The 20,349-nt window shown below is 48.0% G+C and overlaps 1 protein-coding gene across 1 annotated transcript; it reads left to right on the forward strand.

Moving 5' to 3' along the window:
- Nucleotides 1–63: 63 nt before the first annotated feature.
- Nucleotides 64–12,700, forward strand: LOC142024849 (butyrophilin subfamily 1 member A1-like). Its single transcript, XM_075017133.1, has 9 exons — nucleotides 64–147; nucleotides 2,137–2,335; nucleotides 4,807–5,154; nucleotides 5,632–5,916; nucleotides 7,348–7,452; nucleotides 8,460–8,480; nucleotides 9,501–9,521; nucleotides 9,640–9,666; nucleotides 10,798–12,700. The coding sequence occupies exons 2-9, from the start codon at nucleotides 2,164–2,166 to the stop codon at nucleotides 11,304–11,306; spliced, it is 1,488 nt and encodes a 495-aa protein (XP_074873234.1). The 5' UTR covers nucleotides 64–147; nucleotides 2,137–2,163; the 3' UTR covers nucleotides 11,307–12,700.
- Nucleotides 12,701–20,349: the final 7,649 nt, after the last annotated feature.

Here is a 20,349-nt window from a genome sequence, read left to right on the forward strand (position 1 = left end):
GCCCCCGGGTGGTGTGATATTTCTGAAAGCCTCTCCCCCTGGAGCCACGTCACTTCCCCGGGAGGTTACTTGCAGTGTAAAGCCAGGACCTTTCGCCCTTGGATCAGACTCCAACATCTGTTCTTCCCCCAGCTTGTTTCGGGTGCAGTAAGTCTGCAAAACTCCCTTCTCTCCTTCCCCCCTTTGCCTAGGGCCTCTGCTCTCAGCTCTTCCCCTCTGTGCAGGAATAAGGGTGGGGTGGGAAGGAATAAGGACGTGTGTTTGGGGAGGGAGAGAAAAAGAAACCAGATACTCCCTGGATCAGCTGAGGAAGGCGCACGCAGCTCTGTGCCTCTGGCCTTCCCTCTGCAGCCCTGTTTTTAAGTGCAAAGCCTGGGGCTGTAGTCCCTGGGAAAACTCTCCTCTCTCTGTCTGAGTCTCTGCTCTCCTTCCCAGAGCCTTTGCAAGGAGGAAGCTGTGCCTGCAGGCTGCCCGCTTCTCCCCTTCCACAGGGGCTGGGGAGGGAACAAGGACAGACAGAGTCACAACAGCCAGGCTTGTCTTGCAAGAGTCAGACAGCTTGGCAGCAGGAGTCAGAGCTCCCTAGCTGATAAAAGTGGCAGGGGCCAAGGACCACTGCAAAGTAGCAAGCGGGCTGGCTGCATTCACACACCTTCCCAGCACAGCCGCTTTCCCTTCTGCAGGCTTGCAGCTGGCTTCCTTTTCTGTGTTTAGTGGGGATTTTTCCCCCTCCAATTCAATTTGTTTCTGCAGAGCGGGAGCCGATTCTAGGTATTGCAAACAGCCGGGTAGGTCGAGTGGCACCTTCTGATTTGCAGTGGTCTCCGGGTGGTTCTCAAGTCTGAAATGAGCCATTGCAAGGGGTAAATCTGGGAGCCAGATCTGCTTAAAAAAATTTAGAGTTGAATTTTCATGTAACTCAGGAGCCAGGTTGTGATGACCGAAGGCTCAGGGTCTGCCCACCACTGATGGGCTTTCAGCTTTCCTTCATGCCCTAGGCTGTAGGTCCCAGCAACTAGGATGCTTCAAAAATAAGTCTGCCATATGCTGATTATGAGGATCAACCAGATAAGTTTCAGTTTGTTCTCCCAGTAGCTCTGTGAGTCAGGAATTATTATTAAACCTATTTCACAGATGGAGCAACTGAGGCTGAGAAAGAGCCAGGCCTTGCAAGTGCTGCAGACCTGTGTGTGGGGAAAAAGAGGCCTCGACTAACTCTGTTTTGCTGACAATGTGGTTTGAAAGCCACTCTCAGTCTTGGTGTGCCATTTATGGACTTCTGCTTAAGCTAAACCAATGAAATGCTGGAAAAAGAATCCATCTCCAGATGCCTCAGGTTCTGCTCTAAACACTAGGCAGGGGGCAGGAAATTTCATAACGGGGGCAGAGCGCAATCAGCCTTCCCCCTGTGGCCTCTGCTGGCTCCCCTCCTTGCCCCCCCCCACTGTTGATGGAGCACGGCACAGGACTTATGAGGGACTGATGTTCGTTTCTGGGGCACTGGGCAAGCTCAGGGAGGGGCCTTGCAGGAACAAAAAGTGGGACCCGATATAAAAGTTTGTTGACCACCTGCTGCTCTGTATGCTCCTAAACTGACCTCCTGTTTGAATCGCCAATTAATTTCTGGTAGTCATTGCCATTAGATAGCACTCCTAAAAGGATTAAATATTTACATGGATTGCGTTGGAAATTATTGTATGTGCACTGTTCTTAAAACAGGGGTTACAAAAAGTACGGGTTGATGTTATTTATTAAGGACTTTCTTGTATTCGCCTGCATTGTGGCTCTTGACTTACTGATTTGGTAACCAAATCTGAAAAAAATGACTCTTCTTGATATTTTGGTTGCAGACGGCAGGGGTAGGCTGTGCATCATGACCAGATCCACTGCATCTTCATTAGCTCCACTTTTAACAACTTTTGCCTATTATGGGACACAGTTTTGGCTAAAATCTTTGATGTGTACCTGGGGTTGGTTTCCCTTAATCAGGAGGAGGCTATTTATTGATGCTGGGAGTATTCCATGCAACGTTGGATTGGATCAGATGCAGTATTCAGGAGGTTATCGAGAGTTATGCAGAAACAGAAATGCAGTCAATAAAGGCTGTTCATAATTTTCCATTTTCTCTCTGTCCAGGTTGTCTTAAATCATTGTGGCTGTTACATGCCGTATGTTTGTGGCGTTGCTGTTTTACTCCTTCTTCCCCCCGTGTTTTCTGGATCAAGTTACAGGGAGATGAAAGTTCTCTCCATCTTCCCCTGCTGCAGAGCCAGCTCCTTTCTACCCCCTTTTATCATTTTCTTCATGACTCTGTATGTTCACAAGCTGGAGTCAGGTAGGAATGTCTGTAGTTTCTGCTGCTTCTTACCTAATGAGTTAATTTGTTTTGATTTATTATAATTGTCCTATTTAACTGTTTATACAAAAGTGAACAAAAATTAGCACGTTTTTCCAAGTCTATCAATATCAGCAGAAAAATAAATGAATTGTTCGGAGCTGGGGTAAATCTTGCAGTGATACCTGAAACAAGGCTAAACAGAGTCTGCACGGAGGCTGGGGTGGTAACTACACTACAGACCTTACAGTGGCACATCTATCGTGGTCCAGCTGTGCCACTCTAAAGTCTCCTATGTAACTACTCTATGATAACGGGAGAGAACTCTCTTGTGGGCCTAATTAAACCACTCCTAATGAGCGGCAGTACCTATGTCAGGAGCAGTGTCCCCTCTAATTTTTTTCAATCCAGGGTGGAATAAATTTTGTTATGTGCACCAAGGCATGTGCAGACATGCACCGTCTGTAAAAATGCATGCTGCTGGCTGTGGGCACTCTGTTAGTCAGCTGTGTAGCACCTGAGCCTCTTCAGGGCAGATGTCCAAGGGCTTACTTATGGAGAGCACTGGTCAGAAGAGCATCTTTTGCCAATATAGCCACATCCATGTTTATCAGTGAAACTTACTTTGGTCGGGATCAAGGAGGTTTCACATCCCTGCCTGACAAAAGTTTGACGGACAAAAGCGTCAGTGTAGGAAACACCTGGCACTGTGGATGTGTTGGTGCGGGGAAGAGGTGGCAAAGACAAGGGAGGAGGTGTGTTCCACTGGGTATTATGACCGGACGGTTGTGAGTGTGAGAGATTTGAGAGAGGGAACGCACAGAACTGCAAGCAGAGAAGAACAGAAGGAAGTGGAGACAAACAAATCAAAGAAGCCATGCAGAAACCTGAGACCCCAGTGTGCTCTGGGGAAAAGGCACAGAGAGAACTGTTGAGTGTTGCCTAGTGGGGCTGTATGTTACAAAACTGTTCCTTTCCCTTTTGGCTCCTCCTGTGTTTGGAGAAGCAGAATGTGGCATGTTCCTTGTAAGTTAAAAATGTTGCAGCAAAGAGCGTACCAGACTCTATCCATGTCTATGGCTTGGTCTACACAAGGACAGAAGGTCGATCCCGGTTACGAAATTCTAGCATAGATGAAATCAACATATCAGGATTGACTTCCTAGCCCAGTGTAGGTCAGGGCTCTTTGGGCTCACACCAACATCCATTACTTCACGTGATAGCATGGGGTATCAGGGTCGACGGCTGAGCCCAGAGAGACCGATTTTGCCGCATCTTCACGGATGTGGCAAAATCAATCCCTGGAAGGTCGATCACAGCACACTGAGCCCTCCTGCCCATAAGTCTAGAGGTACCCGATTTCTAATGTGCCCCAAAAATTGACCATCTGCTGAAGCTAAATAGTGGATAATAATATGTAAAAGGTCCCCTTAGGCCTTCAGGGTTAATAGCTTTTGACCCATCATACCTCTAACGTCCAGTTTCTTCATATAGCTCTCCCTGCATGTCCTCCGTAAGACATGCCCATTTTTTTTTTTTCAAAAACCTAATTGGCTTGGACTGCAGGTCCGGATTCCGTAGGAACAAGAGGCTGGAGAGTTCTTGTATTCAAGACTCTTCACTGAAGGTTTCCTGCCAAAAGGGCTGCCAATTGTTCTAGATGCCTTCTCTGTCCAGAAGAGGCCCCCCAGGGAATCCACATGCTTTTTTTCTCAGCAGAAAATGTTGATAGCAGCCTCATGGAGAAGAGGCAAAACGCTGTTGGTGTATGTACTGGGTTTTGTCAAGATGCTGTGGACAAAACCCAGTTTGTGAGTGGATGCTCCACTAGTTTTGTTGACAAAACCATCTACTGTCACTGTAGCCTAACAGATTTGTTTGGGCATAAGCCATTGTGGGCAAAAACTCACTTCTGATGAAAGCTTAGGTTTTTACCCCTGAAAAACACCGACACATTTATCTGGGCTAAGTTAAGGAGCCACACTACTCCTTGTTGTCAATAAAAAAAATTGAGATCCACTGGAGCCAATCATCTGAATTTATGGTTGTAGTTTAACACATGCTTAATTTTCCTTCTCCAAGAAAGATTCTTTCCTAAATGCTACCCTGATAATGTTCTTTTCCTTAGTTTATATATTTTATAATGTTAAAAGAACTTAAGAACTCTTTCAAACAGAAGGCAGTATTTTGAAATGTTTGGTGATGCGAGTTAATTCCGTCCGGAGCTGCTTGTAAGGATAATGGTGGAAAGTATTTTTACTTCTCCTAAAACTAATATATATTATGGTTATCCAAATCCTTGTTTATTGTGAAATTTGTGTATGAATTCAGGACATGAACTAGTAAATGACCGAATACTTCAGTAGAAGCATCAAATAGGAAACGCACACAAGAAATTCTTACTTATCAGTGTCCTTAATTAAAAGGAAATATCATGTATGTTATTTTCATCTTCTTTGTGCATATTGCAGCTCAATTCACAGTGGTTGGACCTGGTCACCCTGTCACTGCCATGGTGGGGGAGGACACGGTGTTACCCTGTCACGTGTCCCCCAGGATGAGTGCTGAGAACATGGAGGTGAGATGGTTCCGGTCTGAGTTCACATCGTTTGTGCACCTGTATCAGCATGGAAAGGATGAGTACGGGCAGCAGATGCCAGAATATTATGGAAGGACAGAGCTTTCCAAAGCTGGCATCATGGACGGGAATGTTGCCTTGAGGATTGGCAATGTCAGGCTCTCCGATGAAGGGCAGTACCACTGTTTTGTTCAGGATGGTGTCTTTTACGAAGAGGCTGTATTGGAAGTGGTGATAGAAGGTCAGTAACACTTGTTTATTGTTTCCTTTTCGATGGGTCTTAGACCCAGAACCACAAAACCACTGAGGCACCCACCTCTCTATAGGAGGGACTTAAGTCCAAAAGTTAGCTGTCCCTGAGAGCCTCAAAAGGTCTTTAAATTTAAATAACTGTTGAGTCGAAGAAAGAGATTGAGAATGGTTCTATAGCCTCTGGCTTAAGGCACTCAAGTAAATTGTCTCAGAATGAAAGTGCACTGTTTGTTATTCCAAACACAATAAATTAGTTGTGCACTCTGCAACGTGCGTGCATGCTCATATACTAGGAGATCCCTGGTCTATTCCTTCTGCTCCAATGACTAATCTCACTAAAGTCAAGTTTTCTGTTTCCAAGAAAATCAGTAATAATGTGTATTCAAATCATTTACTGCAAATGTAAGTTTTTTTATGCTAGGCGGTATACGTACCCCCCTTTTCACACTGATCCATTTTACTGTAGCTTCAGGCTCTGCACCTCAAATCTCTGTTGAGGGTTACCAGGATGGAGGGATCCGGATGGTGTGCCAGTTGGCCGGATGGTACCCTGAGCCCAAGGTGCAGTGGAGAGATCTCCGAGGGCAACGTTTATCTTCCCCTTCTGAAACAAAATCCAGAGATGAACGGGGGCTCTTTGAAATAAAAAGTTCTATCATTGTAATGGAACAGTCAAACCAGAATTTATCCTGTTCTATCAGTAGCACGCGCTTCAACGTAGAGAAGGAACCTTCAATTTTTTATATATCAGGTCAGTTACCACCAATCTCAACACTGTCCTTCCAAACGGGAGGTGGGGGGAACTTAAAATGGTAATTTCCTCACCAAAAAAAAAAAAAAAAATTGAGGTAAAGGCAAGGGAGAGAGCACATTGCAGAGATATTATCAAAACAAAAAAGCAGTAAAGTAGCACCTTAAAGTGCTAACAAAATAATTTATTAGGTGAGCTTTCATGGGACAGACCCATGTTTGAAGAAGTGGGTCTGTCCCACGAAAGCTCACCTAATAAATTGTTTTGTTAGTCTTTAAAGTGCTACTTTACTGCTTTTTTGTTTTTATAGAATATAGACTAGCACGGCTTTCTCTCTTACTATGCAGAGATATTGTAATTATCCCGGAAACAAACAGTTATAACCCAGGAAATTCAGGGCTAAGGGTAAATTTGAAAGAAATCTAAATGTATTTCTGCATAGAAATTCCCTGTGGACGTGATTATAATCCAAGCAAGCTAACTGGTGTTTAAAGATTGGTGGCGGGGGGCGGGGAAGATACATATTTACACTGCCATGAAACTTTTCTTCCTCATACTGTCACCACAGGGCAGGGCTAAGGGCCTAGGGGTTGATTGGACTTTCTGCCTCCTAAGTGGACTGGAGGAGCAAAGATTAGGCCTCTTGCCCCAGTGACTATGGAGAGGGAGACATGCTGTGATGTCTTGAACCTAGAAGAAATGTGTGAGTGTTGTTTTTGCTCACAGAGGGTCAGAAGCAAGGCAAGGGGAAGAAAGTCAGGAGCCCTGGGAACAGACATTTCAGTACATCATTCACAGCAAGGTCCACGTTTTAATATGAAGTTTGATTTCTCCCCTTTACCAAATATCACACAGGGAAGGGGGTTGCCATACCCACAAAAGGAGATGGCCCTCATCCAAAGCCCATTACAAAAGTGAGCAGGGTTTGAGTCTGTTCCTGTGCTGGGAATTCCTGTGCCAGCTGAAGTGAAGAGTTTTGGGATATTTATCTGCTTTCCCTTAATTGTTGATTTCCTTTCTTAAAGCCTCAGATTTTCATTGACTGTGAAATTCCCAGGTGGTACAAATATTTCACTTTCACTTAAATGTGAGTTTTCTGCTGGGAAATTGGATGATAATATAATTTCTCTTCCTACATATTTTAACTATTCTTATAACTCCATGGAAGGGAAGCTCTTCCTTTCCTCTCTTTCACTTGAGCTGGCTCCTGAATTTCATACAGCATTCACTATTATGAAAAGCATGTGAAGAACCTCTTCTTTTTTAAAATAGTTTTTTGCCCATTTTTATATTGCAGGGTGCAGTTTTCCTATATGTGTTCAAAAATAATCCTGATTAGATACATTATTCTAGAATAAAAGTACACTGTTTGTTATTCCAAACTATAACTTAGTGTTTATTATTTGAGTTAATGTGGACTTTGTATTTCAGATTTCTTTTTCCCAAGAACATCTCCATGGCTGGTGGTTTGGAGTGTGACTGTTGTGATTTCGTTGGTGTTCATCAGCCTTACCCTCTATCTGTTCAAATTAAGAGGTAAAGCTCTCCTGGGGAAAACACAGTGTAATCAGAATGAGATCTTGTCCTTAGGAAATACAGTTAAGAATTTTCTACCTGAGAGAGATTCTTACAGTAATAATGAATGGTGTATTATTTTCATTGTTTTGTCAGGCTCCATTGTTGGTGCCACTGTACAGGGTCATTCAAATTGTTCTTTAGTTTTGTTTTTAGAGTGTGAGCAAACGGTCAGTGTTGTGGAAGACAGGTGTTGTTTTTGTTAGCTTTGGGTTCAGCAAAGTTTCAGGAAGAGGGAGCTGAACAAGAAACAGAGGAGGTTGCTCATTTGCTGGGTCTCGCATTAGTCATTCCTTGAGTCATCAATTCTTGAGGTTCTCTAGAAATTGTCATCGATCCACAGGATTGGTGCTATGTTCCAGCTTTTAAATAGTTTCTCTGAGAAAGCGCTCCAACCTGCTACACATCCAAAGGGGGTCTCTCTCTCTCTTCCTTCAGAGTAGGCTTCATAGCATCACCACCTTTGATCTGAACCTTTGGGCTCCAGAACTCCTATTTTTCCACCAAGAGCTCTGCCCAGCACATCCATCTGGAGACAGATTACTGAGCAGAAACTTGCATGCTGTTGCGGGATCTCACCAAACCACTTTTTCAAAAGAGTAGGATTTATTAATCAACTGGAATCCATTCTTGGAGTTCCCTGTGAACCAAGCATTGGTGTTAGGGGAAGTTCCTGAAAGAGGGGATTGTCTGCATGTTGTTTGTGACCCTCTCTGTTCTAGGACTGGCCTATTGGTATAAACAAATTACAGTACACTGAGAACGTACTTGGTCCCTGTGGCACTGATTTCTCCTCCACTGAGAACCCACCCTGGAAGTCCCTGGAGAACTGCACCAGCTTGATAGAGGGGCAACATTATTATTGCATGAAGATTCAAAATGAAAATATTATTCAGCAGTCAGAATGGAAAAAATGCTTTAAATCTAGATTCATTAAAAAGTTTCTTACATTTTGTTTTCATTTCTAGGGGAGCATCTCAACACTATCAGTAAGTTCCAATTTTCTCCTCAAAGAACCAATATTATGTTCTAAAGAATTTTGCGTGTAACGATGTCAACTCGAAGCTCTTAAGTAATGGTATCAATGCCAACTCCATAACTTGTCACATCAGAAACGGGTAGGAAGCCAGTATGGGACGTGTCTCTCCCAGGAGGCACCATGGAGTGGCTGACAGGGGACTGTGGACTTGATGCCCATGGCAGACATGGCTCCATGTTAGTTGCATGAAGAGAACTTCCAAGAGGGGCTGGTGGCAGCCCAGGACGGAAAGGAGGATGTGGCCACTGGGGCCAAAATTCTGTGCCCTGAGTGCCCAGAGCCTAGTATGTATGCAGTGCATGAGTTAGAGCTGTGACCTTCCACCCAGCTCCAAGCTGGAACCGTGGCCACTGGGAAAGGTCTGTGCTGCCCTTCACCTTTCCTTATAGAGCTGCAGCAGGTCAGAGCCCTAGTGCAGCTGCCGCAGTCTGAAAAGTGACTTCACAGGTGTGGCTTAACCTGCCTCCAGTCCGAGGGCTGTACTGATGTACAGTACAACCCTACTGATGTAAAGCAATGTGCAGCAGACAGGCTACAATGAACAATGATGGGGGGCCAGGCAGAGGTGCTTGATTAGGGGAGACCTTTGTGGGGGGAAGGGAGAACACCTGCTGGCCAGCAGTGGGGTAAGCAGAGCAAGCCAGCCCTGGTTGTTTTGCTCCCCCAGCTGCATTGCTCTGCTCTCCCTGGGACTCACTGGAGTAGCATAGCTGGGAAAGCAACGCACACTGGGGCAGACCTGCTCCTTTTACCCCATCACAGCCAGAAAGTGTAGGCAGGAATAGACCCCTGTTCCCAATGCCAGCCATCCCGCCCCACTAACCCCCTGTGGGTTGCTGTCCACCTCTTACCACTCCCACCCACAGTGTTCTGTGGGAATGTGATCCCCTATACGTTGCCCCCAGGACCCAGGCAAGGTTAATTCACCCAGGAGATGCTTTTACAAGATATCCTTTTATTTATTCCATAGGTAAACTTCGCACACAGCTAGGTAAGAGGTTTTTTTTTGTTTGTGTCTCTCTAATGCAGCTTTTATTATTCCAATGAGTCTTATTGATACTGAATTTATCTGGTTTAATTCTCATCCCCATCTGTATCTTTGCTTTCAGACCTGAGGAGATCCCTAAGTGATGCTGGTAATTACAATTCATATTTCACTAGCCTGCTCCCTTTCACTGCACAAAGAATAAAGAGGAAATTCACAAAGAACAGGAAGTCATGTGACACCTGAGCTTTATTATTATTATTATTAGGTCTGAGCTTTGGTGGGAGAAACCCACTTCCTCAGATGAAATGTGAGGAAAATATAATTGCAGTATTTTCCCGGGTGAGAGAGCAGAAGGATCCTGAGGCTCAAAGGACGGAGAGAGGAATGGACTGCCACACCATGTCCGCCTTACCCATTGCTGTCAGAAGTCTGGAAATGATCTCTGCTCTGAGTGACTGAGCAGTTATTGTCCCTTAGGTTTCTGGTCAGATAGAGGAACAAGTGTGACCAACCAAAGAGTTGAAACCATGGACCACTCGCTGTGATCCGAATCAATTTCTGTTTCTTTCCTCTTTTCTCCCCTTTTCCCTCTCACCATCGAACTCCAACTTTCAGCTGTTTTTAACCATCTTGTCCCCTTCCTCCTTCACAAACTCATTTCCCAGCCCTCTTTCTCCTCTCCGCCCCACTCACTTCCTTCCGCGGTAGGAGCTCTTTGCTTCTAAACCATAATCCCATTTTAAAGAAACCCTACTATCTGAAGTGACCATTCTCTTTGGCTGGCCCAGGTGACTAGCTACAGAATTTTAATGAGGGCTTTATCGAATTGAGTCATTATGTACAGATCTCCCGTTCGTGGCAGGGTGCAGCTGTCGTCTTGCTGGCATCAACAACAGACATTCAAGCTCCAAGGTTTTAAAATTTAAAAGAGGGAGGGAGGGCACAGAAGGGAAAAGATAATTGTGCATAAGTGAGTAATGTGAGTGGAGATGTCCTGGGGTGTCCCTGTGAGTCCAGGTCTTTCGTTTTGTGGGGAGAGCTCGATGGGAGATTTCTCGGCTCTGCAAATCTTGCCCTGTCCCTTCCCTTTCTGCCAGGGAGTGACTCCACACTGCCCTATGCCGAGATCTCAGAGCTGCTCCCCATTCAGAGCTGGAGCACCCGGGGAATAGATTCCCTGAGCCACTCTCCAGCTGGGGCAGATCCTGTCAATGACTCCATCAAATCCTCTCCCAGAGCTGAGCCCTGCCCTTAATGCTGTGATTTGCTCTCTCCCCAGCCAATGTGACTCTGGATCCAGCCACGGCTCGTCCCGGCCTTGTCCTGTCTGAGGATCGGAAAAGTGTGAGACGAGCAGAAACACAGCAGGATCTGCTCAACGCCCCTGAGAGATTTGACAGCGATCACTCTGTTCAGGGCTGTGAGGAATTCACCTCAGGGAGACATCGCTGGGAGGTGGAGGTGGGGGACGGGGGAGGCTGGGTTGTCGGGGTGGCCACAGAGTCTCTGAGGAGGAAAGGACTGATCAGCCCTGAAGGGGGGATTTGGGCTGTGGGGCAGAATGGGGGTCAGTTCCAGGCTCTCACCGACCCTGTGACGACCTTGACCCTGAGTCAGGCCCCCAGCAGGATTCGGGTGTGTCTGGACTGTGATCAGAGACAGGTGACATTTATTGATGCTGGTGCCGAGGCCACAATCTTCACTTTTCCATCAGACTCCCTGTCTGGGAAGAGAATCCGGCCCTGGCTCTGGGTGGGGCAGGGAACCCAGCTCAGACTATGTCCCTGAGACACGGGGGTAGAGGGAGACATAGAATCATCGAACAATAGAGCTGGAAGAGACCTAAAAAAGCCATCAAGTCCAGCCCCCTGCTCTAAGCAGGACCAAACCCATCAGATCAGCCCTGCCAGGGCTTTGTCGAGGCGAGACTTAAACACCTCCAGGGATGGAGACTCCAGTACTTCCCTGGGTAGACCATTCCAGTGCTTCACCACCCTCCTAGTGAAAAAGTTTTTCCTCATGTTTAACCTGGACCTTCCCAACTGCAACTTGAGACCATTGCTCCGTGTTCTGCCATCCGTGACCACTGTGAACAGCCTTTCTCCAGCCTCTTTGCAGCTTCCCTTTAGTAAGTTGAAGGCTTTTGTCAAGTCCCCCCTCAGTCTTCTCTTTTGCAGACTCAACAGTCCCAATTCCCTCAACCTTTCCTACTTTGGCCCTTCAGATCAGCCTCTTGAATCTCAGACTGTCAAGTCTCTATGACTCTGGAGGATTCCCATGTACCCAGCTCCTCATCTCTATGACCCCTGAAAGCATCCCTTCTCTTCCTGCAGCCCAGGGATTCTTTCCCCCTCCCATCCCTGGGGCAATAGGAGGAGCAAAGGGGTCCTGAGGGGCAGATGTGGGTCCTGGGCAGTGGACAGAACTGACAGCTGGGCTGAGGACAGGCAGGTGGGAAGGTGGCAGGACACAGAATTATTTGGTGAGGGTTGGGTCCAGGTAGGGGAAGAATCTACAAGCTCAACAGCAGAGGGGAATGGTTGGTACCAGTCTGCGTCCTTACATCTCATTGGGGTCTCTCAGCCAGGCTTGATGGAGAGTCTCTTGTATTATTTTAAACTTACTCCAGTGCATGCTGGAGACTTCTTGGGGCCAAGAGCTGAAATCGCTGAGTTTTGCCTGGAGCTGAATCCACCACAAGCTGGTGGAAGTCATGAGCAGTTGACCAGGGGGTACAGCAGCCCTGGATGGCCCACGAGAGCAGCAGGGGCAGGGTAATGAGCAGCCAGCGGGTGGGGTCAGTGAGCAGGCAGATGGCAAGTGACCGGTGGAGTGAGCAAGATACTGCTTAACCTCACCTGGTCAGGGTGGGAGGTGAACCCTGCAGAGGTAGCCCTGAACCCTGGGTCTGCCCTGCACCAGGGCAGCAACCGTGAGAGGGGTGTGGCGAAAGGTTGGGCATTTGAAGGGGACATTTGGGTTGCTGGACTTAGGAACCTGAGAGGAAAAGGACATGGCCCAGTGTTTATGAACTAAGCGTGTGGTGTTTTCGCAAATATATGCCAAATTACTTCCCTCCCTTTTTGTTAAAAGTTTGTTTGCTGCGCTTTGCTCTGACAGTTTGCACTGGCAACCACTGAAATCTTCCTTTTTATACAGAATAAAAACACTTTTGTATATTATCAAGCCCAGCGTAAATAATTGTAACTGGAAGTGTTGGGGAGAGCAGTAATCACAGTAGTTCTCTCTCTTCCATTGATAAAATAGGTGGCATCTTATGAAATTTCTCTGTGTAAAACTTTTACATGGGGTAAGATGGATTTGTGTGGGGATATGCCCCCATTTGGCGGTTGGTTTCCCAGGTGCTGAGCACTTAGCGTTGAGTCCTCCCAGAGCTGAGGTGGTTCAGGGTCTTTGTTGCTGTGAAGGGGGCAGGGGGATCAGTAACCACAACTCTGCTTTGTTTGGTCAAGTATAGGGTATGCAGCCCAGGAGGAGAGGGTGCTGGGGAATTGCAAAGAGCAGGAGGGTAGTGTCAGTGGGATAATCAGCAGACAGTGCCAAAGGTATTTCTGTGATTCACCCCATCACACCCCGGTCTCTGTGTTCATGACTTAGCTCTGGGTTTGGTCGCCTGCTCATATTCATAGGGTACCAGACAAACCATCATGAGACTTCAGTGGACCTTGCCAAACACCCCTAAAGAGGAGAAGTGCATAAACACTCATCTCATCAGCTTGAGCTCTGTGGGAAGGGGAATTAAGTCCTTGCCAAAAAGAAATTGTTCTCTCTGTGATGCTTGAACTCTGAGGGGTAAAGATTTCTAAGCATAACAAGGAGATTCCCATGGTTGTCCTGGGTTAACCCTAAAGGACATGTAGGACTGCATATTATAGCAGCTTCTATCTCCCCTTTGTAATCCAAGACTCAGTGGTACATATACTTTTACTGGCTGTAATCTTGTAAATAACAGTCATATTTCTTTTCTTAGTTGATACATCCTCAGATTGTTTAGTACAAGTTTGACTACAGGTGTTGTCTTTGATGAGAGATCGAAGATACAACTTGCCCCTGGGGGTGCCAGAGGCAGCCCCCCACTAGAAGTGCAAAAGGAGAGCAGATACTCTCAAAGTGGGGGTAACATGGATGTTAAATTCCCCAACAGTCACAAACTGCTTCTGAGCCCCACGCTGATAACCATGGAGTACAAAAAAAAAAAAAAAAGAATCACACAACCTCTTTATTGCATTCCAGTTCACTAGCTCCCAGTCTGCACCAAGCTCTAGCACAGCAAGAAATTATTTCAAATCTCTGCTCCCATGTAGAAAATGTTCTTCTGACTGACAGCGCGGGCAGAATCGCGGGGGAGAAATGACCCCCCGCTGACCCCGCACCAGCAATCCGTCGGATCCCTCACGGGGCTTCGAGCGAGGGCACAGAGGAGTCGGCAGCAGGCCCCACCAACTGGCGGTGTGCCGCTCCGCCCCTCCGCAGACCAACCCCACCCACCTCCGGCAGGGGGCCTGGAGCACAGTGTAGATGTGAAGGGAGAGACCGGGGGAAACTAATCACTGGTAGGGCAGGAGCTGGCCTATTGGCTAAAGGGAAGGGTGAAGCACGGAGAGGAGGGTAGAATTAAACAAGGATTATATTTATTAGCACAAACAGTAATAGTCAAACTAACAATACAACAATTAAACTATAACACTATATACTAGCTTATCTATAATTTAAAAACTTACAACAAATGTCATTAAGGATTCCATTGGTGAAGTCTATGAGAGACTTTCCTTGCTAGACACAAGGACAAAAGGTTTAGTGAGCTCTTTTTGTTTTCTCCGGGTTACAAGGGGTAAGTTTTAGTTTGCCCCCCTCATATACCCTGGGCAACTGATTAGGTTACCCTATCGGATCCCTTGCGGACCAGCCTGACAAGGTTCCTTTCCCACTGATTCTTTCAGCGGGGATTGGAGAGGATGGGGAAAGAGAGAAACAGGGAAGAAAGGGTTATGAAGAGAGAGAGAGAGAGAGAGAGTATAACAATAAAATCCTAACTAACAAACTTTCAACTATGGGGTTGTTAAGCAGGTGTGCAGCCCCGAATAATAATTAGAAATTAGCTTTAAGCTATGTTGTGGTAAATATACCACGTGGCCCGGTTTAAGTTATAAAGTTAATATCCTGGGGCGTGGGGATTTTACGTGTCCTGTAGTTTGGTCCGTTGAAGTGGCTGCGTCCGGTGATGGAAGGCTGAGGCGGTGACAGCGAGGTCGATGGTGCTGCGCGAGTTGCAGGCTTTAGGCCTCAGTGGGAATGAGCGCAGTACCCCACCCTATTGATGGGGCCAGTTCGCCCCACTCCCCGTCCGCTCTCGGCCTGTTGTCGGCGGCTGGATCGAAGATGCCGCAGTGATTTTTTCGGCAGTCTCTGGGTGCTAAAGGGTGCGGGCGCAGTACTTCACCCTAAGGGTGAAGCCAGTTCGTCCCTCACCTGAATCACCTCAGAATACACTGCCTAAGCTCTTTTAGTGAGAGTGATTTCAAGTAGCCTGTCTCAGCAGAGCGGACTCTGCTGGGCGGCTGCAGCGCTGCAGGCTCAGGAGACAGGAGCTCTCCTCAGCTCAGGAGCTCTTCGCAAAGTCTTCTACTGGGCGAGCAGGTGCTGACTGGACTGGGCTGACTGACTGACTCACTGGCTGGCTGACCCCCCAGTGCTGCGGGGCGCCGCCTTATGTGTCCTATACTTATGAATTATTCATGAGTTCATTATCATATGAACGTTCTGAGGGGCCTGTTCTCAACCAGGTCCCTCTCCAGGAGCTACCTCACCTTGGACCAATGAGGTGCCTGGATTTTGAAATTCATGATTTGAAATGTCTGTGAGTTCAGGTTACCGGTAAAACCAACTGACACAGAGTGACCGTTACTAAGGGCGCAAAATGGCAGCCTATGTACTTTTTAGGGTCTACCTGCCCCTGTGGTGATATTAATGGCTCAAAGGCTTGTGTCCCCTGGCCCACGGGGACGATAATGCCTGAGGGATGAAAAATCCCTGACACTGACCTCAATGGGCCAGTCTGGTTACCAGGTCACCATGAGTTTGGCTATTACCCAGAATATCACGCTGCCAGCCAGTCCCTTACTGCCTAAAACTGAAAGTTTGTTATAAAGAAAAAGAACAAGAAGAAAGTTACTAAATGGTAAAACACCAATATATACATGTAGGCTTTAAAGCCAATTGTGGGAGGGGGCTGGCTGGGAAGGTACTAAGTTTCTTCTGCCACTTCAGCCACAGTCACAAGGAATGGAAATGGATTGGAGCTGGGTGAGTAGCTCTGTGACTGCCTGGTAAATGGCTACACCTGCCAGCCTCCTTAGCCCAGAGTTATCAAGGCCTGGAGGAAGCCAGTAAAGGGCGGGGGGGGATCAAAGGTCTGGTATGAAGGGTGGAGAGAGCTTCAGCTTCCCAGTTTGTTCCTGTCCAGGCCTATTGTTGACAAAGTATCTGCAAAGCATCTATAGCGTTGGGTCCTGGTGGTGAGAAACCTATCAAGAATAAAGAACATGAGTGTGGCACCAGACTGAGGTCTCCCTGGCTCACTGAAGAAGGGAACCAATGGGCTGTAACCTGGGGGCACATTGTAGATCTTATTACTTTCACATATCAGGTTCTTAGCAGTATTAGTGAGTTCGTCAGCCTAAAAATCTCTGTGGCGCACACACTCGGCTTGGATAGGTCATTTAGTCCTTTGTTCAGAGCTTCCTGTTCAGCAACGTCCGTGCAGAATGAAGCAGAAAAGAAGAGAAAATGGAAATGATGACGGTGCCTTTTATATTCTTTTGCCATGAGGTTTGTGTTTGCTGTGTCCCAAACAAAAGTCCCAGTTTTGTGGCGCTCTGTCTCTGTCTGGCAGTGACTTAACACCACCGTATGTGGCTTTGTTCAGGGAATATGATTGTGAGGAGCATACAGGGCCGGATTTACCCCTTATGTGCCCCTATGTGAGGTCTCCACACTGCTTCTGGAGGCTGGGCAGTGGTGGGAGTCCCAGCTCCAAGCACCCCCTCCCTGCACTGCCTACAAGGGCGACTGCTCACATTGGCTCAGAGCTCCTATTTACCATGGGCAGTGGGGCTACCACCGCTTCTAATTTGTAGGCGCCCAGAGAGCCAGCGCTGTCTGCCCACACCCCTGCGAGAGGTTGTTTTAAACATGGTTTAAATAGCTAATCTGTCATTGTAATCATTCCCTTGTCATAGTCAAGATGGAGCCAGACCACCTGGCTGAGATCCCACTGGGGCTCAGCTTTGTGCAATGGTCAGTTGCTGGCAGTTGGAACCAGAACGAACCGGTTTTTCCCGCCCTTTTCCCTGAGCATTCCATCACCTCAGAGCTGTTTGTTCCCTCCCAGGGCACGTGAGGGGCAGGTTCGCCCCAAGGCATCTGTCAGAGCCAGTGGTGGACAGATGGATGGACATCCCAGGGCGGCTGTCCGGCACTGCCCCCCTACAGCAGCAAGAGCACTGTCTGGCCCAGGGCAGAGCCAGCACAGGCGTCACGCTGCCCAGCGCCGGCCAGCTGCTGCCTGCCAAGGGAGGGGAAGGAGGAGATTGTCCTCCCACCTGCCCGTCTGTCCCCTCACACCCCATCTGCACAGCTGCCAGCGGTGCCCAGCTGCTGGCCTTCCTCAGCTCCCACTGCCCAGGGACTCCTCAGTGCCCCCCGAGGGCTAACCCCAGTCCAACAGCCGTAGGTCCTGAGCACCCGTCGCCCTGACGGACGCCACCTGGCGCTCCCTGAGGGCCGGGCTCTCCAGTCAGGGACTGACTGTATGGGGTGTCCAGGGGTGCTGGGCTGTGTCTGGGCTTCCTGCCGAGTGGGAAGGTCCCTGTTCCGCTGGCGTATATTTTATTCCATTGACTTGGTTACCAATTCTTTTCCCCTCCCCGCATAATTAGACAGGCTGTTTGGATAATGAACAGACAGGGCTTCCTGCAATGATGGGCCTTCAGTGGCAGGTAGCCGCTGTCCCACTCCCTGGTGAAGGACCCAGAAGCAGTGCATTCTGTGAGATGTCCAAAGGTGGCCTGGTGGGGCTATGGAAACTATCTTGGCTGGTCCTTGCCCACTAGCACAGGTCAGCCTGGCACCGGGCAGCCCCAGCCTGGGGTTAGTTTAGGGTGATCCCACTGGTACCTGGCACAGAGCTGTGCCATCTGGAGCCCTGTTGTGGGTGGGCTCGAGGCGCTTGGGTCCCACACAGCATTCAGCCCAGTGATTTTCTCTTGTGCTAGCCACAGCATCTGAGTTTAGCCCCCCATGGAGCTGCCCAGGAGTTCAACCTCCCATTGGGAACCTTCTTTCCTTGCTGGGCAAGGGGCCTTTATCACAGCATTTTCCTGCCTAATGGACAACTTTTTCATGGAGGATGGGGGGCGGGGGCGTGTTGATGCTGAGGAGGCAGTATGGTTTAGTGGTTAAGACCTCGTCTCGGACCAGGCTTTTATGCTGAGCTCAGCCACTGACATGCTGGGTGTCCCTGGGTAACTCACTGCCTTGGTTTGTGCCTCAGTTTCCCTTCCCACTCTTTGTTCGTCTTCTCCATTTTGCCTAAACGCCTCAGGGCAGGGATTGCCCCCCACTGTGTTGTGCAGAGCCCAGATCTCATTTGGGGTTTCTTAGGGCTACCGTGAGGCAAACACAGTGAATAATAATAAATTCTATGACACCACTCAGCAATACCAACCATAGTTCCTAATTCACCTTTTCACGTCTCAAGGCACCACGCTCATACAGTTTTGCACGCTGCTCTTGTCATGTAAACCACTGTGTAGTGCCCTCATTTCCCCAGTGGCTGCTGGCTTTCAGAAGGATTTAGTATCTCACAGAATAGCTTCCCACATCCAGTATCTTTACAGACTTGGTATTTCGCCTTTGTTCCCACAGTGAGAGATCATTTATTTCATCACAGCATCTCCTGTACCATGAAGGCTTTACAGAGCTCAATGATGAGTCACACCCGTGTCAGGAAAGTGTCAGTGAAATTAGCTTGTAATTAAAATCCAAAGGTTTTTCCCATTAAACTTTACAACAGTTCCCTACATGGTACTCCTGGGCAGCCTCCTCTATGGGAACCCTCTCATGAGCCTGGTGAGCCCAAGATTTTCAGCAAACCCTAAAGATGAGGTTTTGATCTTCACAGAACAGCTTCAGAGCCTGCTCGTGCCCCCTCAAGCCATCTCCATCTGATCCTTTTGTTGCCTGCAAACTTGGCCGTGTGGCTTTCCTACCACGTTTACCAGCTGCCTGTGGGGCCGGAGGTTTCTCCTTCGCACAGTTTCGGGTCGCTCACAGCGCTGGCTCAAGCAGGCTTGGCAGAAGTTGTGCTCACAGTCTGTAATCACTGGGGCCTCAAAATACTCCATATGGATGGGACAAGTAGCTTCATTGTGGAGCCTGCATGAGGGGAGGGAGCAGGAGCAGGGTGGGGGTGTCTTGCAGGCACAGGGGGTGGATGCAGGGTCTGAATGGGAGGGGACAAAGTAAGGGGGAGGAGTGATCGCAGGGTTGCCTCCATGGAGTGCTTCCCCACACAGAGCCACTTTATTCCCCTGCCAGGCAGAGCCTGTGTGCCAGATCTGGCCCTGGTGTGCCTGGATCAGCCCCACAAGGCTTTGACCTCCTCTTCCCTCACAAGGGAGTTGGTGGTGTTGCTTCACCCATGCTGTGCCCCGCCGCTCCTGCATGGCTTGAGCGGCAGCGCTGGCTTGCTCTCCTCTGTGGGGTGTTTGTTGGGGCTGGACCCCCAAGCCTTATAGATTGGATCCAGTTAAACTGCAGGCCGGATTTGGGTCACAGGTTCCCAAATCTTGCTATTGGCGAACTGGATGCCTAAGTCAGGCTTTGGGGGCACAGACCAAAAGGTTAGGGACGTAAGAATTGGACTTGTTTCATTTGTAAAAGAGAAGATTGAGGGGGGACATGATAGTGGTTGTCAGGTATTGAAAAGGGAGTCATAAGGGGGAAGGAGAAAACTTGCTCTTTTTGGCCTCCGAAGACAGAACAAGAGGCAATGGACTTAAACTGCAGCAAGGGAGGTTTAGGTTGGACATTAGGAAAAGGTTCCTAACTGTCAGGGTGGTCAAACACTGGAATAAATTGCCAAGGGAGGTTGTGGAATCTCCATCTCTGGAGAGATTTAAGACCAGGTTAGATAGATGTCTGTCAGGGATGGTTTAGACAGTACTTGGTCCTGCCATGGGGGCAAGGGGCTGGACTCGATGGCCTCTCGAGGTCCCTTCCAGTCCTTGTGTCCTATGATTCTATGACGTTTAGATAGAGCTAATAATGTGGGCAATGTCTCAGCAATCTGACCTAAGAATCTTCAGGTGCGACCTCCACTCCAGACTACACTTCCCAGGAGCGAGATGAGCTCTGTGACAGGAGGTAGTTCTCGGGACTTCAGTGATCCCACACCCAGTATTACAGTCATGGGATTCTACAGTTAAGCATAGAAGATAATATTTGCATACCAATTAGGCTTTGCTGATTACAGAAATACAGTTTGTATGTGCAAGTAGATCTGTGGTTTCCATCTCTGCTTAGCAAATCACCATACTCACGCTCCCTGCTGAGAACCTGAGCAGCTGAAAACCCTGGTCCACTCCGTGGGTGGTGCGAAGGTGAGAAGAGAAGTATAATACAGAGGACGAAAACTTTAAAAGATGCAAAAAAAAAAAAAAAAAGAAGAGATGAGTCCCAATAGAAAAGACACTGGATTTTAGAACTGTTTTAGCGACTCTTTAGATACCCTCGCAGTGCTCTGTCCCAC

This window comes from Carettochelys insculpta, chromosome 22 (genome assembly GCF_033958435.1).
Source record: "Carettochelys insculpta isolate YL-2023 chromosome 22, ASM3395843v1, whole genome shotgun sequence".
Taxonomy (NCBI): Eukaryota; Metazoa; Chordata; order Testudines; family Carettochelyidae; genus Carettochelys; species Carettochelys insculpta.

Bases quoted from the DNA above. Each gene is read 5' to 3' on its own strand.
- LOC142024849 (XM_075017133.1), top strand. From the start codon at position 2,164: ATGCCGTATGTTTGTGGCGTTGCTGTTTTACTCCTTCTTCCCCCCGTG. The intron at 5,917-7,347 runs GTCAGTTACCAC...TTTGTATTTCAG, and splicing joins TTCAATTTTTTATATATCAG to ATTTCTTTTTCCCAAGAACA. The intron at 9,667-10,797 runs GTAATTACAATT...CTCTCTCCCCAG, and splicing joins GAGATCCCTAAGTGATGCTG to CCAATGTGACTCTGGATCCA.